The sequence below is a fragment of the Zootoca vivipara genome, chromosome 15 (genome assembly GCF_963506605.1).
Source record: "Zootoca vivipara chromosome 15, rZooViv1.1, whole genome shotgun sequence".
Lineage (NCBI taxonomy): Eukaryota > Metazoa > Chordata > Lepidosauria > Squamata > Lacertidae > Zootoca > Zootoca vivipara.
Genome location: NC_083290.1, coordinates 35,592,697 through 35,610,526, shown reverse-complemented (window position 1 = coordinate 35,610,526; position 17,830 = coordinate 35,592,697). Strand labels below are relative to the sequence as shown.

At 45.5% G+C, this 17,830-nt stretch overlaps 1 protein-coding gene across 17 annotated transcripts in view; it reads left to right on the top strand.

Moving 5' to 3' along the window:
• Positions 1-17,830, top strand: part of CAMK2B (calcium/calmodulin dependent protein kinase II beta) — a 200,017-nt gene that overhangs the window by 95,745 nt on the left and 86,442 nt on the right. For all 17 annotated transcript variants that reach the window (XM_035139078.2, XM_035139077.2, XM_035139083.2 and 14 more), the window contains exons 4-5: positions 4,870-4,924; positions 10,346-10,411. In XM_035139078.2, coding sequence (XP_034994969.2) covers positions 4,870-4,924; positions 10,346-10,411 — 121 coding nt within the window. The remainder of the gene's footprint in view (positions 1-4,869; positions 4,925-10,345; positions 10,412-17,830) is intronic.

The following is a 17,830-nucleotide window of genomic DNA, read 5'->3' as shown; positions in this document are numbered from 1 at the left end:
ATGACTGCAGAAACTTGGCAAAGCTATTGGTGGTGTATACAAACCACAGTGAGTTAATAAACCATAATATCAAGCCAGGGTTAAATTGTGGTTGAGCTCTTTTTCTCAGCCTAGCCTACTCCACAAGGTTGTTAGGAGGGTAAACATGGAGTAATCACATCTACATACACCAACCTGAGCTCTTTAGAGGAAAAGTGGAAAATAGAATTTGAGGAATAAAAAACCAGCAACAACTGCTGGTATGGGTTGTGGACTACGCATTCTTGTTGCACAACTGATTGCTCAACCCCACACCCCCTCAACCCTGCTGGTTTCAATGCACCCCTAGGCAATCTTGCAAGCCCACTGCAGTTGCTGACGTCAGCATATATGATAGAGCAAGAGTTTTAGTAAGCAGCATGTTAGGCAGGACTTTCCTTCTCAAACAACTGGCTAATCAAGACTATGACACCCCCCTCACCCACTCCAGTGTGCAGTCTGTTTATTCCAGTCATTTTGTTTGAATCCTTTTTTTTTTGTCCTTTTTTTAGTCCTCTGTTTTTCTCCCTTTGAAGTACATTAGTTTCTATGGAAACAATGTCGTCATGGGCACCTTCTAGGTGGGTTTAGAGACAGACACAAATGCAAAAGAGAAATGAAAAACCAGTTTGTTATATAATGGATGTATATGGGCTTTGTGCAGTGGGGAGTTTGCGAAAGGAAGATGCATGTGTCCATATGGAGACATCCGTTTTCTGTGCATGATGTGGGGATCTTGTGCCTTCACTATGGGATTGTTCTAAAGGATGTAAGGAAGTTATTAGGCATATATCACCAGCTAATTATTTGAAGCCCTGTGCTAAAGTGAGGCAGGCTTCCATAAGAAGGTGCAAACAGTTGCTAGGAGAGGTGACAACTCTTCCTTGATCACTTACAGTCATTCAGTGACGCAGAACAGGAGCCAGAATCTCCATCTACAGTATAATACAAAAGTATGTGCCTTACATACTTTAGGGAAGCTTTTAATGTTTGATGGATTTCTGTATTTTAATATTTTGTTGGAAGCCGCCCAGAGTGGCTGGGGGAACCCGGCCAGATGGCCAGGGTATAAATAATAAATTATTATTATTACAGTGGTGCCTCGCTAGACGAATGTAATTCGTTCCACGGGTCTTTTCTTATAACGAAAAATTCGTCTAGCGAATCCCATAGGAATGTACTGATTTTTTTTTTATTTTTTTTGCCCATAGGAACACATTACGAATTTTTCGTAAAATGAATTCGCCTAGTGAGGCAACCTCCGCTCGAAAAATCCTTTCGTTAAGCGGAAATTTAGTTAAGCAGGGCATTCGCTAAGTGAGGCACCACTGTATTATTATTATTATTACATTTTGTCATCAATTAGTAGTGCTGAGCGTCAGTGGGGCAATGCTTAGTGTTTTGCTGACCCTCCTAAGAGGTTAAAGCAAACACTGAGTCTATCCGGCTTAACTCCCTCCTTTTTCTTTAGCACGTTCATGCAGCTAGGCAAACCAGCTGTTTTTTTTTTTTTTATCCTAGGGAGTGCTTTTTTAACCTCCAGTTTGCTAGCACTAAAAACAAAGTGAGGACATTTCAGGGAGGGAAGTATAACGCTGCATTCAGTCTCCTGCACATAATGTTCTCCTGTCCTGTGGGCTTAATGCTATATTGTCTTATTGAGTAAGCTTACTGAATATTATTGCCGAGTTAGTATGATACTTACAAAAGAGCAATTGGACCTGTAACAAAACGTTGGAATGTGGACTTCTGTTGAGGGTGCCAGCTAACCAACTGTGCCCTTTTCTCTCCCCCTCCACCAAAGTCAGCTTTCCATGCCTACTGAGTATGCCAAGCCCTCACTGAGCTGTTTCTAGATCCCTTTCCCAGAGGCTACTTTTCCTTCTGCAAACCTTCCCCAAGCCTGCCTATACTTTGCTTTTGTGTGTGGATGGTGCCATTTTGGCTACAGAAAGACTGACACTCAGAGAACGAGTTTGCCATTCATACACCCCCCCCATTTCCCCGAAAATAAGACATACCCGTAAAATAAGCCATAGCAGGATTCCTATGCATTTCCACAATATAAGCCATACCCCGAAAATAAGACATGGATGCGGCACCACCCGGCAACAGCTCGCTGCCCTCAGCCATGCTGCGCTGCGCGGAGCCCTTCCCGCTGGAATAAGACACACACACACACCGAAAATAAGCCATAGTGTGTCTTCAGGAAAAATAAATATAAGTCAGTGTCTTATTTTTGGAGAAACACGGTAGGTTGCACACTGCAAATAGTGAGCTCTTTCTGTAGAATATTGCCACTCTTTCCCCCTAAATGCTCTGCATTCAGGTTTTCTTTCAGTGGTGTGAATTAGGCTCACTCGAGTATCCCATCTCTTTGGAATGCCTTGCCTCCGGTCATCTCTGCAGTACAAACACACATCTGTACATTTGTTTCCTCCAAAGTACCCTGGAAATTGTACTTTGGTGAGGGTGCTAAGAACCCTCTGTTCAAGGTCCGTATCCCTTCTCACACATTTCCCAAGATTCCCTGTGGGAAAGGAATGACTATTGAATAAGTGTTAAATCTGTGCTGTAGATATGCCTTTAAATTCCAGTTGAAAAGTAGGTGTTCAGTCCAGCTATGGCAGATTGATAGCCTTCCACGCTCTCTTGGATTTGCTCTCTTGGTGCAGTGCTTTTGTGGGATTGGGCCCTCAGAACTGAGCCATCATCCTGCATGAATTTCAATGCAGAGACTGAGTGGTAGTCATATTTTGGCAGAATCAAATCCTGTTTATAAGCATTGGCCCTGTAAATATTTGTTAGATGTTTTCTCCTCAACGCAAAGAACTTTTGGAGACGGGGTATTTCATTTGCAAATGATTCCTCCCCCTCCTTTTTGTTTAATTAGCCTTGTTCTTGTGAGGGACATGTCTTTTGAGAACCCAGTCTCAAAAGCCCATGAATTTTGTTTCTCTTAAGGAGGGCTGGATCTTGACCTTTCAAGGAGAGAGGAAAGGATATTGAGCGCCACACACATTTCCCCATGCCAGTTCCACTTTGCAGGGAAGTTCAATCTTAACATTAAAGTGCTTCAGCCTGAAAAGATACCCACCACTCTGAGAAGAAAAGGATGGGCTTCATTCATTTTATGCAATGTTTCCTGCTCCCCTTTCTCTTTGAATGAAGTAAGAGAGCTTCACATCTATGCAGGGTCAGTCCCATCAGTAAGCAGAGTGGGAAAGTTGCCTAAGGCAACTGATTTGGGGTATAATGAAAAGGCAGTAAAATCTTAGCTATTTAATTTACTATGATTATGTTTTTACCCCCAGGGAGAGACACTTGCTGGACCTTCTGCCTCAGGTGCTATCATAGGCGTCTGCGGCTTCTCTTGAGTAAAGACGCTCCACTCCGTCTTGTCTTTCAGAGTTTTATTGTGCATATTATTTACAGTGTAAAGATCTCAGCAAACATGACTACCTAGTCCGAGTCAGAACCCCGCAATGGCTTCTTCTGGGTTCTCTCCCAGCATAAAAGCCTGGGCACCCCAAAGTGCCGCCCCCTGGCCCTACGGGTGAGAGCGCGCCTCAATTCGGGTGTCGGAGGGAACGGTCTCCTTTCTGGTGGCCCTGTGTCTGACATCTCTCCAGACTCCTCCTCCCCTGACCCTCTTTCATAGTGGGGCTGGGGCTCCAATGCCTGCCAGAGCCCTCTCTCCACCCCGCTCACTTCCTCATTCCTTTCTCCTGATAATGATATTCTTAATAATAGTACTAAAAATGGAATTTCCAGTGTTCAGGTGCAGTGATGACCGTATACTGGATACAAAGAGTGGGCTGCACTTAGATACTCCTTCTAACCATCTGGATGGCTACTGCCGGAAGCAGAATACTGGGTTAGATGAGTATTTAGTCTAATCCAGGAAGTCTTGTCTTATCTTCTTAACTTATTACCTAATTTTTGTCCAGCTGGTTTGCAGAAGTTTGGCTCAGAAACATGGTTTATGGGCAGGCAAGTGCCTACTGTAGATCAGGAATTCCATTAGAGATTGCAATTTGTTTTGAGTACTAGAAATGAGCTTGAGACCACAGCCCTTCATTTCACATAAATATCCATTCTCTGATTATCCAAGTGTTGTCTGAACTCTAAGTGTGTGTGCGTGATTTTGTTGCTCCTATTGTTAAACAATTTGGAGTCAGAAATCCTTGCTGATTTACTGAAAATCAAACTACTGGTATATCCCAGTCTGTTTTCTCCCTCTCCCCCTGTATTATAAATCTACAGTGGTGCCTCGCTAGACGAATTTAATTCGTTCCACGGGTCTTTTCTTATAATGAAAAATTCATCTAGTGAATCCCATAGGAATGCATTGAATTTTTTTTGCCCATAGGAACACATTAATTGAATTTCAATGCATTCCTATGGGAAACCGCGATTCACTAGACGAATTTTTCATAAAACGAATTCGTCTAGCGAGGCAACCTCCACTAGAAAAAACCTTTCGTTAAGCGGAAATTTCGTTAAGCAGGGCATTCATTAAGCGAGGCACCACTGTATATCCCTGGGGACTTGGTAGGTCAAGGCAGTGTGGCAGCAATATGCTGGATAGGGGAAGGAGCCTGTGGAAAGGAAGACCTTGCATTATAAGTGATCTAAATGCTTTGAGCTAATCCTCACAATTACGGTATGCTGCTGGTGGTTCAAATGAAGGGCCCGTTACCTGGGCCTCATCACACTGCTGCCATGCTGCTATGCATGTGCTGTGTGCCCTGGAGACCTTATGTACTTTGTGTAATGCATGTTTTAAGGCAGAGGAGGAGAATGAAGGCGCTGCAGGTATGTAACGTATCGTTTTGTGTTCCTTTGCAGTTCGCCTCCATGATAGCATATCTGAGGAAGGCTTCCACTACCTCGTCTTTGATCTGTAAGTAGGAAATCCGTTGTGACTGTATCACTATATGCTCTGTTCTTGCACTTGATGTCCCTGCCCAGTAGCTCACCCAGACCCCTACTGAACTTAACCCCTACTGAACTTTAAAATGCTCTCCCCCCCCCCACTTCTCCAGCACAGCATCATAGTTGCCACTGCTTGTCCCCTTCCTGGTGGCACACTGTGGATAGTTTCCCCCCTTCCCTGAATAATAATAATAATAATAATAATAATAATAATAATAATAATAATAATTCATTTATACCCCACCCATCTGGCTGGGTTTCCCCAGCCACTCTGGGCGGCTTCCAGCAGAATATTAAAATACAATTATTCATCCAGTATTAAAAGCTTCCCTAAACAGGGCTGTCTTCAGATGCCTTCTAAAAGTCTGATAGTTGTTTATTTCTTTGACATCCGATGGGAGGGCGTTCCACAGGGCAGGTGCCACTACCGAGAAGGCCCTCTGCCCCGGTTCCCTGTAACCTCACTTCTCGCAGTGAGGGAACCCCCAGAAGGCCCTCGACGCTGGAGCTCAGTGTCCAGGCAGAATGATGGGGCTGGAGACACTCCATCAGGTATACTGAAGGATACCTGTATACCTGTATACAGGTATAATTCTGAATAAATTTTGTGTGCTGCTAGGGGAACTGAGCAGGCTGTGGCATCCTCACGGGGGTGGGGAGAAGAAGGCTGCAGCTGCAGCTATTCCATTAGCACAAAGGGGAGGGTGATGAGAAGGAGGAAGGATATTAGAATGATGGGGGTGACTCAGTGCCCCTGACACACTATGCCCAGAGTTGCTAAACAGCTGCTTAGCCAGAGACATGCCCACTAAGACCCACATAAGTTTTAAAGGCTCTGTTGGCTCCAGGGCTCCAGACAGCGATGTTGGCCTGTCCCTCTTCCCATTCCTTTTGTCAGGATGGCTGTAGGCCATGTCCTGTGCTGACTGCCTTTGCAAAGTGTCTGGGGGCTTGTGGAGACATTGTGTGCTTTGCTCGGCTGCCTCTCACTTCATTCCAGATATAGAAGCTGGTGATCTCATCTCTCCTCTTCCCTGACAGCTCCAGTTAGGCAGTGAGCTATATTTAGCTCTTCTCTGAGTCAGTGCAGCTCCTGCTTGTCTTTCGCTGGAGTCACACAGACCTTGGTATGTCCCTTGCCTGCAGCGGGAGGATTGAAAGTAAAATGCAGGTTTACATCCTCCGGGCCACATGGCAAAGGACACTTGAGGACCCAGCTGTGGACTGGGCCAGCTGCTGCGTGGGTTGTTACAGTTTTGCATGTGCTTTCCGAGACCTTATAGGTTCAAGACTATATCAAGCAATTCCTGCTATATACAGAATGAAGCTGAAAGCTGGGCAGAATGAGGAGGCTTTGATCATCCATTGAGGGTGTTTGAAATGTTGGAGGGTGGTATACCTTGCTATTCAAGAACAAAGATGACAGATGGCTCCCTTTTTTCATGGAGTTGGGGGGTGGGGAGAGACTTTAAACCCACACTTGCTTCCTCGCTGTAACCTCTGCTAATACTCATTCCATTCTCTTTCATAACCTCTTTATTAGACAGAGTCACTCAGGTGGCATCCTCTGATCACTCACTGGGGGCAAATCATACGGCACTCAGGGAGACTTACTTTTGTGTAAAATGCACAGTCATTCTTTCTTACACTGTTAGCAGCCCAACATGGGTCTTCCTCGGTCAGCTTTTGTTACACACGAAACTCAGTAAACCTGGGACAAGCGTCAAATGAAGTGGTGGTGTTGGTAAAGGGACCCCTGACCATTAGGTCCAGTCGTGACCGACTCTGGGGTTATGCGCTCATCTTGCATTATTGGCCAAGGGAGCCGGCGTATAGCTTCCAGGTCATGTGGCCAGCATGACAAAGCCGCTTCTGGCAAACCAGAGCAGCACATGGAAACGCCGTTTACCTTCCCGCTGTAGCGGTTCCTATTTATCTACTTGCATTTTGATGTGCTTTCGAACTGCTAGGTTGGCAGGAGCTGGGACCAAGCAACGGGAGCTCACCCCGTCACAGGGATTCGAACCGCTGACCTTCTGATCAGCAAGCCCTAGGCTCAGTGGTTTAACCACAGCGCCACCTGGGTCCCCAGGTGGTGTTGGTAGCTGCTGCTTATTCCTGAAGTGCATTTACGCTACTCAGGACACACCCATACCACAAATTCTTATACTCTGCTCATCTCTTACACAAGAAGGGTAAGATACCAGTGAAACAGACATGTTGGGCTATTACAGTACTGTAATCATGGCCATGTGGCCTGCTGGGCTAGTGCTGGGCTTTGCATACCCTTGACCTGTTTGCTGGAACATGTGCACTGCATCTACCTGACCTCTAAAACTATTGTCTGGAAACAGTTTTAGATAATCTGCAGTGCTTTTCCCCCACTCATTATAATGCACATCAATCTCTGACTTTTGTCTTCCGGGTATCTGGGGTTTTTCCTGTTGTTATTCTGTCTCTCACAGCTACAATAACCCTACCATTAAAATTATGGACTGGCCATTTCTTTGTCAGAGTGCAAATGAGCAAATTTAGCAGGTGATCAAATACTTTCCCCCTCTCACTGTAAGTAAAATTTGCGTTCATTGTTTGGCCCACTTTTGCCCCTGGCCCTACCTACCACCAGCAGGTGGCCCCTGAAAGGTTGCCCCAGAGAGAACATGGCCCTTGGACTTGAAAAGTTTCCCCATCCCTGTCATCGGGAGAACCACGTGGGTTGTGGAAGAATTCAGTGCTAAAGTGCTGTGGCTGACAGTTGCTTCCAAATCTAATTTGCCTTGCTGAAAATGAAGGATACTTTTCAGCTGACTGTTTTTCTTTCCTTGCTAGCCATCCCTCATCTTAAAGGGCCTCCTGAATGTTGAGTGCATTTGAGCTGATATCCATCATTAGGCTTCTCAAGCCTGCTCCTCTAAAGCCAGCTGAAATATCTGAGAAGTGCAGATGCTCAGCATATCTCAATACTAAGCCGTGTAGCCTTCCAGCTTGTTGAGCAGCTTCCCAAATTATCATTTTGTCACAGGCCTGTCCCTGCTAGCCATCGCTGTGACAATATCATAATATTGTGCTTATATACATGTGTCTCTTATGATAAATTCATCTATATGCAGAGCTGCTCCTAGATTCTCTTCTTTTGAACAGACATACAGAAAAAACGTCTCTCATTACCATTGCAGTCTCAAGAATGGCTTGCCAAAGCTTCTTGAGGACTTACGTTTTCTCCCATTCAAATTAGCAATGTCAAATCCGAAGTTAACTATAGAGGTGAGAATCTAGGCGAAAGTGAGAGATGAAAGAGAATCTGAACTACCTTGGGGGTTCCAGTTTGCAGACATTGCTGCATTGATTGCATAGAACAAGGGAATGGAAAGAGGGGCTGTTGAAGAGGCAGCTATAACAAAAAAAAATTGCCCTGCAAATCCATGGTGTTGTTCTCTTGGTTCTCACACAGGAGGCAACACGAGCTCCTCGTAGTCAGGTGATTGGCAGCACAGAGGGAAGTAGCGGGTTGCAAGCATTACATCTGTAGCTCTGTGTGGGTGGGAGAGAGAACAAGATTTAGAGCTGCAGCAACAGTGTGGAAATGAAACAGTACACAGCTTAGGAAGGCAGACGGAGCAAATTGCTCCATGCTTTGGTCGTTGTGCTCTTTGTTTGAAGAGGCCCAGTCAGCGGCGCTCACATGGTCCTGGGTGATGACAAGGGAGTACATTGCCCAGTGCTTAATTTTCAAAATGAGAGTATGTAAACTATAATAATAATAATAATAATAATAATAATAAATATTTATACCCCGCCCATCTTTCCTGGGCGGCTTCCAGAAGGATATTAAAATACAATAATCGATTAAACATTAAAAGCTCCCCTAAACAGGGCTGCCTTCAGATGTCTTCTAAAAGTCTGGTAGTTGTTTTTCTCTTTCACATCTGGTGGGAGGGCGTTCCACAGGGCGGGTGCCACTACCGAGAGGGCCCTCTGCCTGGTTCCCTGTAACTTGGCTTCTCGCAGTGAGGGAACCGCCAGAAGGCCCTCGGCACTGGACCTCAGTGTCTGGGCAGAATGATGGGGGTGGAGACGCTCCTTCAGGTATACTGGACAGAGGCCGTATAGGGCTTTAAAGGTCAGCACCAACACTTTGAATTGTGTTCGAAAGCATACTGGGAGCCAATGTAGGTCTTTCAAGACCACTGTTACGTGATGTCGGTGGCCGCTCCCAGTCACCAGTCTAGCTGCCGCATTCTGGATTAGTTGTAGTTTCCGAGTCACCTTCAAAGGTGCCCCCACATAGAGCGCATTGCAGTAGTCCAAGCAAGAGATAACTAGAGCATGCACCACTCTGGTGAGACAGTCCGCAGGCAGGTAGGGTCTCAGCCTGCGTACCAGATGGAGCTGATAAACAGCTGCCCCGGACACAGAATTGACCTGTGCCTCCATGGACAGCTGTGAGTCCAAAAGGACTCCCAGGCTGTGCACCTGGTCTTTCAGTGGCCCAGTTACCCCATTCAGGACCAGGGAGTCCTCCACACCTGCCCGCCTCCTGTTCCCCCACAAACAATACTTCTGTCTTGTCAGGATTCAACCTCAATCTGTTAGCTGCCATCCATCCTCCAACCGCCTCCAGACACTCCTCCAGGACCTTCACTGCCTTCACTGGTTCTGATTTGAAAGAGAGGTAGAGCTGGGTATCAAACTAGGCATTCCTCTTACACCAAATTTGATGACCAGTGATCTGTGTAAACAGCCTGGTAACAAACTCCTGCCATAAGTGCCCCTTTTGTCTTTCACCATTCTTACTTGCCTCTTCCAAAATGTTCTCAACACTGCCTTCGTTGCCTATATTTCTCGATGTCTTAAAATGGCAGACTATTCAATTGGTAGTGGATGGGAAGAGCAGATCACCTAGGTCTTTGCCACGGATGAGCATCTGGTTGGCTCCGGAGGTTAGGGAACTTTGGGCAAAATGCTTCCACACCGAGGACCCTTTGTCCTTGGACCCGGATCAGGAGGCAAGTTATCCAAAGAGAAAGCAGGAGGCAAACGGGGGGATGCTGCTACACCTCCTCTGTCTTGTTTGCTTGCTCAGAGAGGACAGAAAGTAACAACGGGGATGAACAGCCAGAAGACTTGGAGACTCCAAGGTCACCAGTGGACCCTGCCAGGAGCCCAGCCCTGCTGACTACTGTCAGTGGCCCCCAATGATAATTTCTCCAGCAGAACAGGTGGCAATTTCATCCCAAGTCTGTGTTTCGGAAAAAGGATGTAGAAAATTAGAACTTCTGTCAAGCTCCTCTGGTCTTTCAGGAACAGCTGGGCTGTAGCAATTTGCCCTCAAGGGGTGCTTTTTCAGATTTCAAACTTTGCTTGAACTGTGGTCTGCGTTCTATTTCAGGGTCACGGGCGGGGAGCTCTTTGAAGACATTGTTGCCAGGGAATACTACAGTGAAGCCGATGCAAGGTGAGTGGTAATTCCACCTCCATCTGTCCTCCTCCATCCTTCTTCCTTTCCCCACCCTGCCCCCCTTCTTTCTGCTCCCTGATCCCATGCCAGCTTGTACCTGTGCAACATTAACCCGTCCATGGCTGGGGCGAAGGGTTGGACTCAAAAGGTATCACAAGGCTACAGCAAAGTTCATCAAAAACCTTTGGCACCAATGGTTGCCATGACGTGCCCCATTGCCACATGCAGTGCCAGAGCCTGCTCTGCGGCTTTTCTGTCTGATGATCAGGTTGCAGCAAAGGGTGGGGCTCCTCTTCCTTTCATAGATATGAAGGAGATGTCATTTTGGCAGGTAACGCTTCCCCCATTACAGTGCTGCAGGGTGAGAAAAGGTAACACTTGCCAAAATCCGCTCCCCCTTTTTATACCAAGGTTACGAGAGCTCTTTCCTCTTATTGCACCTGATTATCTTAAGTGAATGGCCTCTAAAATAGACTCTTACCAAGGTAGGCCACTTCATGCTAAGGAAAGAGAGACAGGCAGGAGAGCTTTGGCTCAAGACCCGGTGGGCTGGTGGCAGGTGTGTGTTTTTCTACACCACTTGTCTTGAGACTCAGTATCTTAAGATTCAATGGGTCGTGACATTTGCAGGGTACAGAATGAAGGAGGCCAATGCCAGGTGTTTCGTTATTCAGCTCTTTGACCCTGATTCAACTTCAAGTAGATGTTGGCTTACCTAGCCTAGATTATATGAACAATTGTGGATGAAATCCACACACACACACCCAACCACGAGAGTGTGAATGAAGTGAAAATTGGACAGAGCATCGTTTCTCAGGATCAGCTCTTGCTGTCCAAGTTGTAGATAGCTCTTGAGGAGCCCAGCAGGGCTAAAAGTTGACAGGGCGAGAATAGCGAGGCTTAAAGAGCATCACCCTCACTGTTCATTTGAAAAAGAATCAAAGACTGGAATACAGCAGTGGGTAGAGCTCAAAATATAGCAGCGGTGAGTGGAAGGGACCCACCACTTGAATGATGCAGAAGAGTGCAGGGTCAGTAGGGTTTGGACTGATGGGGAAAGTATCTATAATGTTTGAGCACAGAGCTATGGTTGTCACAGCAAGAGCCTGTTGGTGAGGGCAGAACCGCATTAGCCAAGAAACGTGGTTGGGGAGTTGCCTTTTTTGTACTGGTTGCATCTCACCTATGGCTACTTCCCATGCTGGTCTGGGGAGTGGAGGAACTATTTGAGAGAGGTGAGATCATGTGGAAGGAGCCCTGCGAGGATCAGAAGCTATCTCAAGTACAACTCTTGGGTGCTGTGGCTCTACTCTCTCTTACATGTATCCTCCATTTCTGGGTCAATATGGGAAATAGCCACAGGGGAGTGAGACCTATTCGACTCCTATAAAGTAAGACCTAACCTTTTGTTTTTAGATTGTAAGCTCTGTGGGGCAGGTGCCTGTTTTCTTGTACTTTGTAGAGGATCATGCACATTGATGGCATTATATAGATAGTGAATAATAATAATAATAATAATAATAATAATAATAATAATAATGAAGTAGCATTATTTATATTGTGTTTGAGCATCTCTGAACTTTGCAGCAAACCAGGGGTCTCTTAACTGAAACTACCAGCTCTCCTTTCCACTTTGTGTTGTTCTATAGTTTTTTTTCTCTCTAGAACTGACCACAGGTTCATTCCCTTAAAGGGGAACCAACCTAATTGATAAGAAAGCATTGTCTTTTATTCACTAAGATAAATATAATAGAAAATATTGGTGGAGGATTTATTTTGTTTGTTATTTTATTTTATTTAGCCTGAGGGCTGCTCTTCCTTGTCGTCAAATTTCTGGGGGGGTTGGGTGGGACCAGAGGCAAAAGTTTGTGCAACAATGCATGCGACTCTTAAAGCAGGCTGCATTTCAGCCACACAAAAGTCACAAGGGTTTTGCACCCACCCACCCACCCATGCACATAGCCACTATTCAGCCAAGCAAGATATATGACCACAGTTCAAGGACATTTTCTAGCCAGACAAAGCTGCATTGAGAAGCATTGTCTGGGGAGAGTTACAAGGGCGAGATAGAGAGGTGTTTGAGGGCTACATTCAGCCTGCAGTTCTCCATTCTTGCTGTAAATGGAAAAGTAGAACCTGTTAGTTGCAGTTGTGTGATCATGTGGCTGTTGCCAAACACGGAGTTGTTCAAAAACACAGCCTCTGAATTTAAATTTGCCAAGCAAAGTAGGGGAGAGATACTATATGTGTGGCCCATTTGTCTCAAGATGTAAATATTGGCAATAGGATCCATTCCCAGTCTCAATAGGTAGACTCAGGTGACTTTGTGCCATTGAGAGACACCAATTTCAGCTGGTGACAATAATACCCATAGAAGTGAATTCAGAGAAGTAAGGAAGCCATATCACTTGCTTCTAAAAAACAGAGTGTAGACAAGGGAGGAAGATTAAGTTCTGTTGGGCCATTGGGGGATGTGAAAGTCAGAGACTTAGTCCCAAGGGGCCAGGGCTTAAATAAACATGTTTGCTTTACAGTGGGCTGTGGTGAGGTGCTGCAAGAGGCAACCCTTGATGCTGTGATTCAAGTTAAATAATGGGCCCATTTCTACCAAAGGGTGATAGCTTAGCGACAGAGCAACCTGTTTTTCATGCAAAAGGACACACCTTCAATTTCTGGCATCCTTGTCAGACCCTTGTCTGAGACCCCATAGAGATGCCGTCGGTCAGTGTAGACCAGGCATCCCCAAACTTTGGCCCTCCAGATGTTTTGGACTACAATTCCCATCATCCCTGACCACTGGTCCTGTTAGCTAAGGATCATGGGAGTTGTAGGCCAAAACATCTGGAGGGCCACAGTTTGGGGATGCCTGGTGTAGACAATGCTAAACTGGATAGTCTGACTTTGTATAAGGTAGCTTCCTATGCTGCTGTGCTAGATATGTTTGCAAAGACACAGCAGGGGAGACTGATGTTATTCCTGTGTTTCTTCCAGAATGCAGAGCAGGGCTATGACTTGTAACAGATTTAAGCCTTTTCTCAATAAGGCTTTATGTAGACTATGGACTGGAGGCCTTTAAGGTTGTTTTTTTTTTTTTTTGCATCTGCTTGGGGTTGTATCTGCTTCAAGGCCCATTTGGGTCCACTAATATGCCCCTTCTCATCTTATGTTGGACCTACAGAATTGTGCTTACTGTTTCTTGTAATCTTCCATCTCTTCCTTCATACAAAATTGAGATAGATGTTCATTGCCTGGGAGGGGGCTTCATATATTTGGGGGATTGACCCTGCCCAGAGGAGTAGAGAAGCACTGCTTCTCAGATTCAGGTGAGCTCCCTGAGAAATGAACCCTCATTTGTTCTGTCATTATTTATTAAATTGTGCAAGCCCTTTGGGTACGCAATTATTGTTGTCCGCCATAGTAGGATTTTTGCATGTGGGATTGGGGGCCAACTTCTACTTGTAGTGCCAGTCTTCTTCTTCTTCTTCTTCTTCTTCTTCTTCTTCTTCTTCTTCTTCTTCTTCTTCTTCTTCTTCTTCTTCTTCTTCTTCTTCTTCTTCTTCTTCTTCTTGTCTAATTTATATCCCTTTGGGGTTGGGATAGGGAGAGAAAAGCAAGCAAAATGGTATTGTCCCTAGAGGGCAGCCTGCTCTCCCTAAAATCTAGTGAAGGAGGCAAGAGAAAGTCAGCTTTGGGGCATCACTGTGGCCAGGCCTGTATCCAGGTGTGTCCAGGGGTTAGAACAGCCTTTGCCAAGCTAATGCCCTCCAGCTGTTGTGGATTACAAGTCCCATCAGCTGTACTGTCTGGGGCAGGTGGTAGTTGTGTTCCAAAACAGCTGGGGGACACCAGATTGGTGAAGCCTGGATTAGCAGGTGAGGTTTGGAGGGGATCCGCAGAACAGATGGGAGAGGTTCACATAGCACTTCTCTGTGTTGTGTCCTCTCTTCTTCCTCACATTTAAAATGCATTTTTGTAGAGAAGGCCCCAGCATGAGCATCTGCCAGAAAACCTTTCCCCGTTTTAGCTGCAACTTCCAAGTTCACTGCAGAAGATACCTAAGGAAGCCTAAAACCCATGATCAGCAGCAATGTACTTGGTGAAGATTTCTCCTTTTGACATTTTCAGCACTCAGAGGTAAGGGCCTCTGTTTTCAATGGAGCTTACTCCCATGTAAGTGTGCCAGAATCCAGTCATGACTAGAGTCCATTTTAATTTCCAATGACCTAGTTGATCCTGTAGGACAGAAAATGGTATTAAAGAAATAATCAGATAGCAACTGAACCAGTCAACATAACATTTCTGCAAAGCAATTTATTTTTTATCTGTCCTGCCTCCTTATTTCATTTTATTTGTTTTAGAGATTCCTAATCCCACCTTTTCATATAGAGCCGCCCCCATCCCCTGTTCAAATCAGTTTACAGCATTTCAAGCTGGTTCTTTAGACACCCTTCCACAATCAAATTCCAAATGCACAGATTTATATGCATGCATTCTCTGGTTCCCCAAACTTTTCCTTCCTGTAACTCCTGGCCATATTTAGTGACCTGTGACTACCAGGGGTATTCCCTCTCCTTGCAACACAGCTGTACTCTGAAATATTAAACACTTCCCTGGTCATAACTAGGAAGTGCAGTTTTCCAGAACTTACTGTTTCAAAAGACTGACTAAAGCAGCCACTTGCAAGCTATGGTGATTCAGAAGAGCTAAGAGGAGAATTACCGGCAATGGTTCTGTCCCTCTTTTGCCTACTTCCTTACGGAAGGGTGTCTAAAGAATCAGCTGTTGAGGAGCCTTGATCCCAGCTCTGAGATGGCTCTTTCAGATCAAGAATGAAGCCCAACCATTTTATTTATTCAGAATACTGAATTAGGTTTCAGGTTGTGAATATATGTAATCTGCTTGTGTGCAGAAGCGCCAGTGCAAGTTCCTTAGCCCCAAACTTTATTTGGGGCATGCTTGCACCAGGCCTTTTTTTTTTTTGCAAGGGCAGGGGATGATTTTTGTTTACATTATCTTGTCCAAACCAGTACTGCATTGCCAGTCAAGATCTAATTCTGGTGTGATTTAGCTTCTATTGCTGTTTTGGGTGGTTTTTTATTTATGTAAAGAAGTATTAACAATTATAACTTGTTCAAATAAGTTATTTAGGGAGGCCCATTGAACTAATGATAATAGTTTGGACAAACCTTTTATACAAACCCCTTGCATCTTTGTTGTTACCTTAGCCCAGGACTGGGGAACCTGTGGCCATCCAGATGTTGATGGACTCAACCAACCCCAATAAACATGGCCAATGGTTAGAAGATTGAGTTTTAAAAAATCTGGCTATACGCATAACTAGCAGTTCACAATTCTTTTCAATAGTGTGATCTCCTTTCTTTGACTGATAGGACTTTTGATGTTCCCTTTTTGTTTTAGTGTATTTGAATGGGGGCACCCATCAATCAGTGTGCAAGCTTGCCGGCCACTTGAATGGGCCACTAAACTGAGCCTTGGAAGCCCAAATGGTTTGAGATCCAGCAGAGGGGGTAGAACTGAAGTGTGGTACACGCTATGCGGAGATGTATAAAATTATAGATGAACACCAGAACTTTGGCACATCCAATGAAGCTGAATGTTGGGAGATTGAGGATAGGCAACGAAAGTACTTTTTCACATAGCATATAGCTATGGAATTCATTCCCACAAGAAGTTGCAATGGCTACTAACTTAGAGAGCTTTAAAAGAGGATTAGACAACTTAATGAAGGATAAGGCTAATCAATTACCATAGTCCACAGTGGCTTCACTGTCGACATCTAATAGTTTGATGGCTGTGTTCTACCTCCACTGTCGGAGGCAGTACACCTTTGAATGCCAGTTGCTGGGAATCACAAGTAGGGAGAGTGTGTTGGATCAATCCATCAACCTGATGGATGATTTAGAAGGATTGGGTCCAGCATCACTTTTACTGGCCATGTGTGCCAGTATTTCTACTCACCAGAGTTACATCTCAATGCAGCTCCTTCCTTGGAAGCGTCTTCGGGGTTGAAGGTACTCATGCAGTAGGCAATAAACACTCATGGACACCATAAAGATTCAGTCAAGTATGGAGGTTTACTTGACAGGCATAAAAGCACATTGGTAGCAACTATAAAAGTTAAAGGTAAAGGACCCTTGGACCATAGCTGCCAAGTACCCCGTTTTCCCCAGGAAACCCCCGTTTTTACTTACCTTTTCCCGGTGGTCCCCCGTATCACTTTGTCTCCCGTTTTTCTCCGTTATTTTCTCCTGCCGGTGGCCATTTTTTTTCTTTCTAATTTGCCCTTCTATGGGCACCAAAAATGGCCACCACCGGCTTCAAAAGTTGCATCTACGCATGCCTGGAAGTGCATAGACGCGACTTCTGGTGTCGGCGGCGGCCATTTTTGGTGCCCATCGATGGGCAGAGCAACACCGGACGTTGTGTCGATGCACTTGCTGACATGCGTAGAAGCGACTTTCGGAGCTGGCGGCGGCCATATTTGGTGCCCATAGAAAGGCAAAGCGACACCGGAAGTTACGTCGACGCAACATCCGGTGTCACAGGGCTGCCGGTCCCAGATTCTGCAGTCCGGGACTTGGAAGGTAAGCCTTGGACGGTTCAGTCCAGTCAAAGGTGACTATGGGGTTGCGGCGCTCATCTCACTTTCAGGCCGAGGGAGCTGGTGTTTGTCCACAGACAGCTTTCCGGGTCATGTGGCCAGCAGGACTACAGTAAACTGCTTATGTGGCTGGGGCAGGTGTGGCCTAGAGAGAGTCCTTCAGGACCAGTTAGAGAGCTGCGGAGGGCCACATTCACCCAGAGGGTCTGAGTTCCCCACTCTTGGCCATGCCCATGCAGCAGTAATGTTGGGGGATCAAATGAGCTACTTTGAGTTATTCCTGTCCCCGCTGTCTGCAAATGTGCCAGTTATATTATCCCATGTTAGTCCTCATATCTAGCACAGGACTCTCTTGGGCTATGCAGTTTTTCTCACTAGCTTGTTATACTGAGCAGGCTGAGTATCCTGGGGTAAATAAAGGAATCTGCCTTTCCTGGAATATTTTCTACACACTGAGTGTGGTGCTACATTTCCTGGGCCAAACAGTTTGCCCAGATCCAAGAGGTTCACAGTAGTCAGGCTTGCAGTTTGTGAGCAATGGCCTTTCACACAGTACCTATCTACACCCATAGATATTACCCCCTCTCTCTTTTTCCATGCCAGCCTCATGGGCTTCCTTTGCTGTGTTTCAAAATTACTTATTATATACATGACTTCTGTAGTCCCAAGTGATCTGTTTTGGAGGGGATGGGAGGGAGAGGCTCCCTTTGGTACAGCTCTCAATTCTCAGATCCTGACTGCACATAGTTTCTGGTGCTATTAACAGCCATCTGCACACATCTTGTGATAACCCC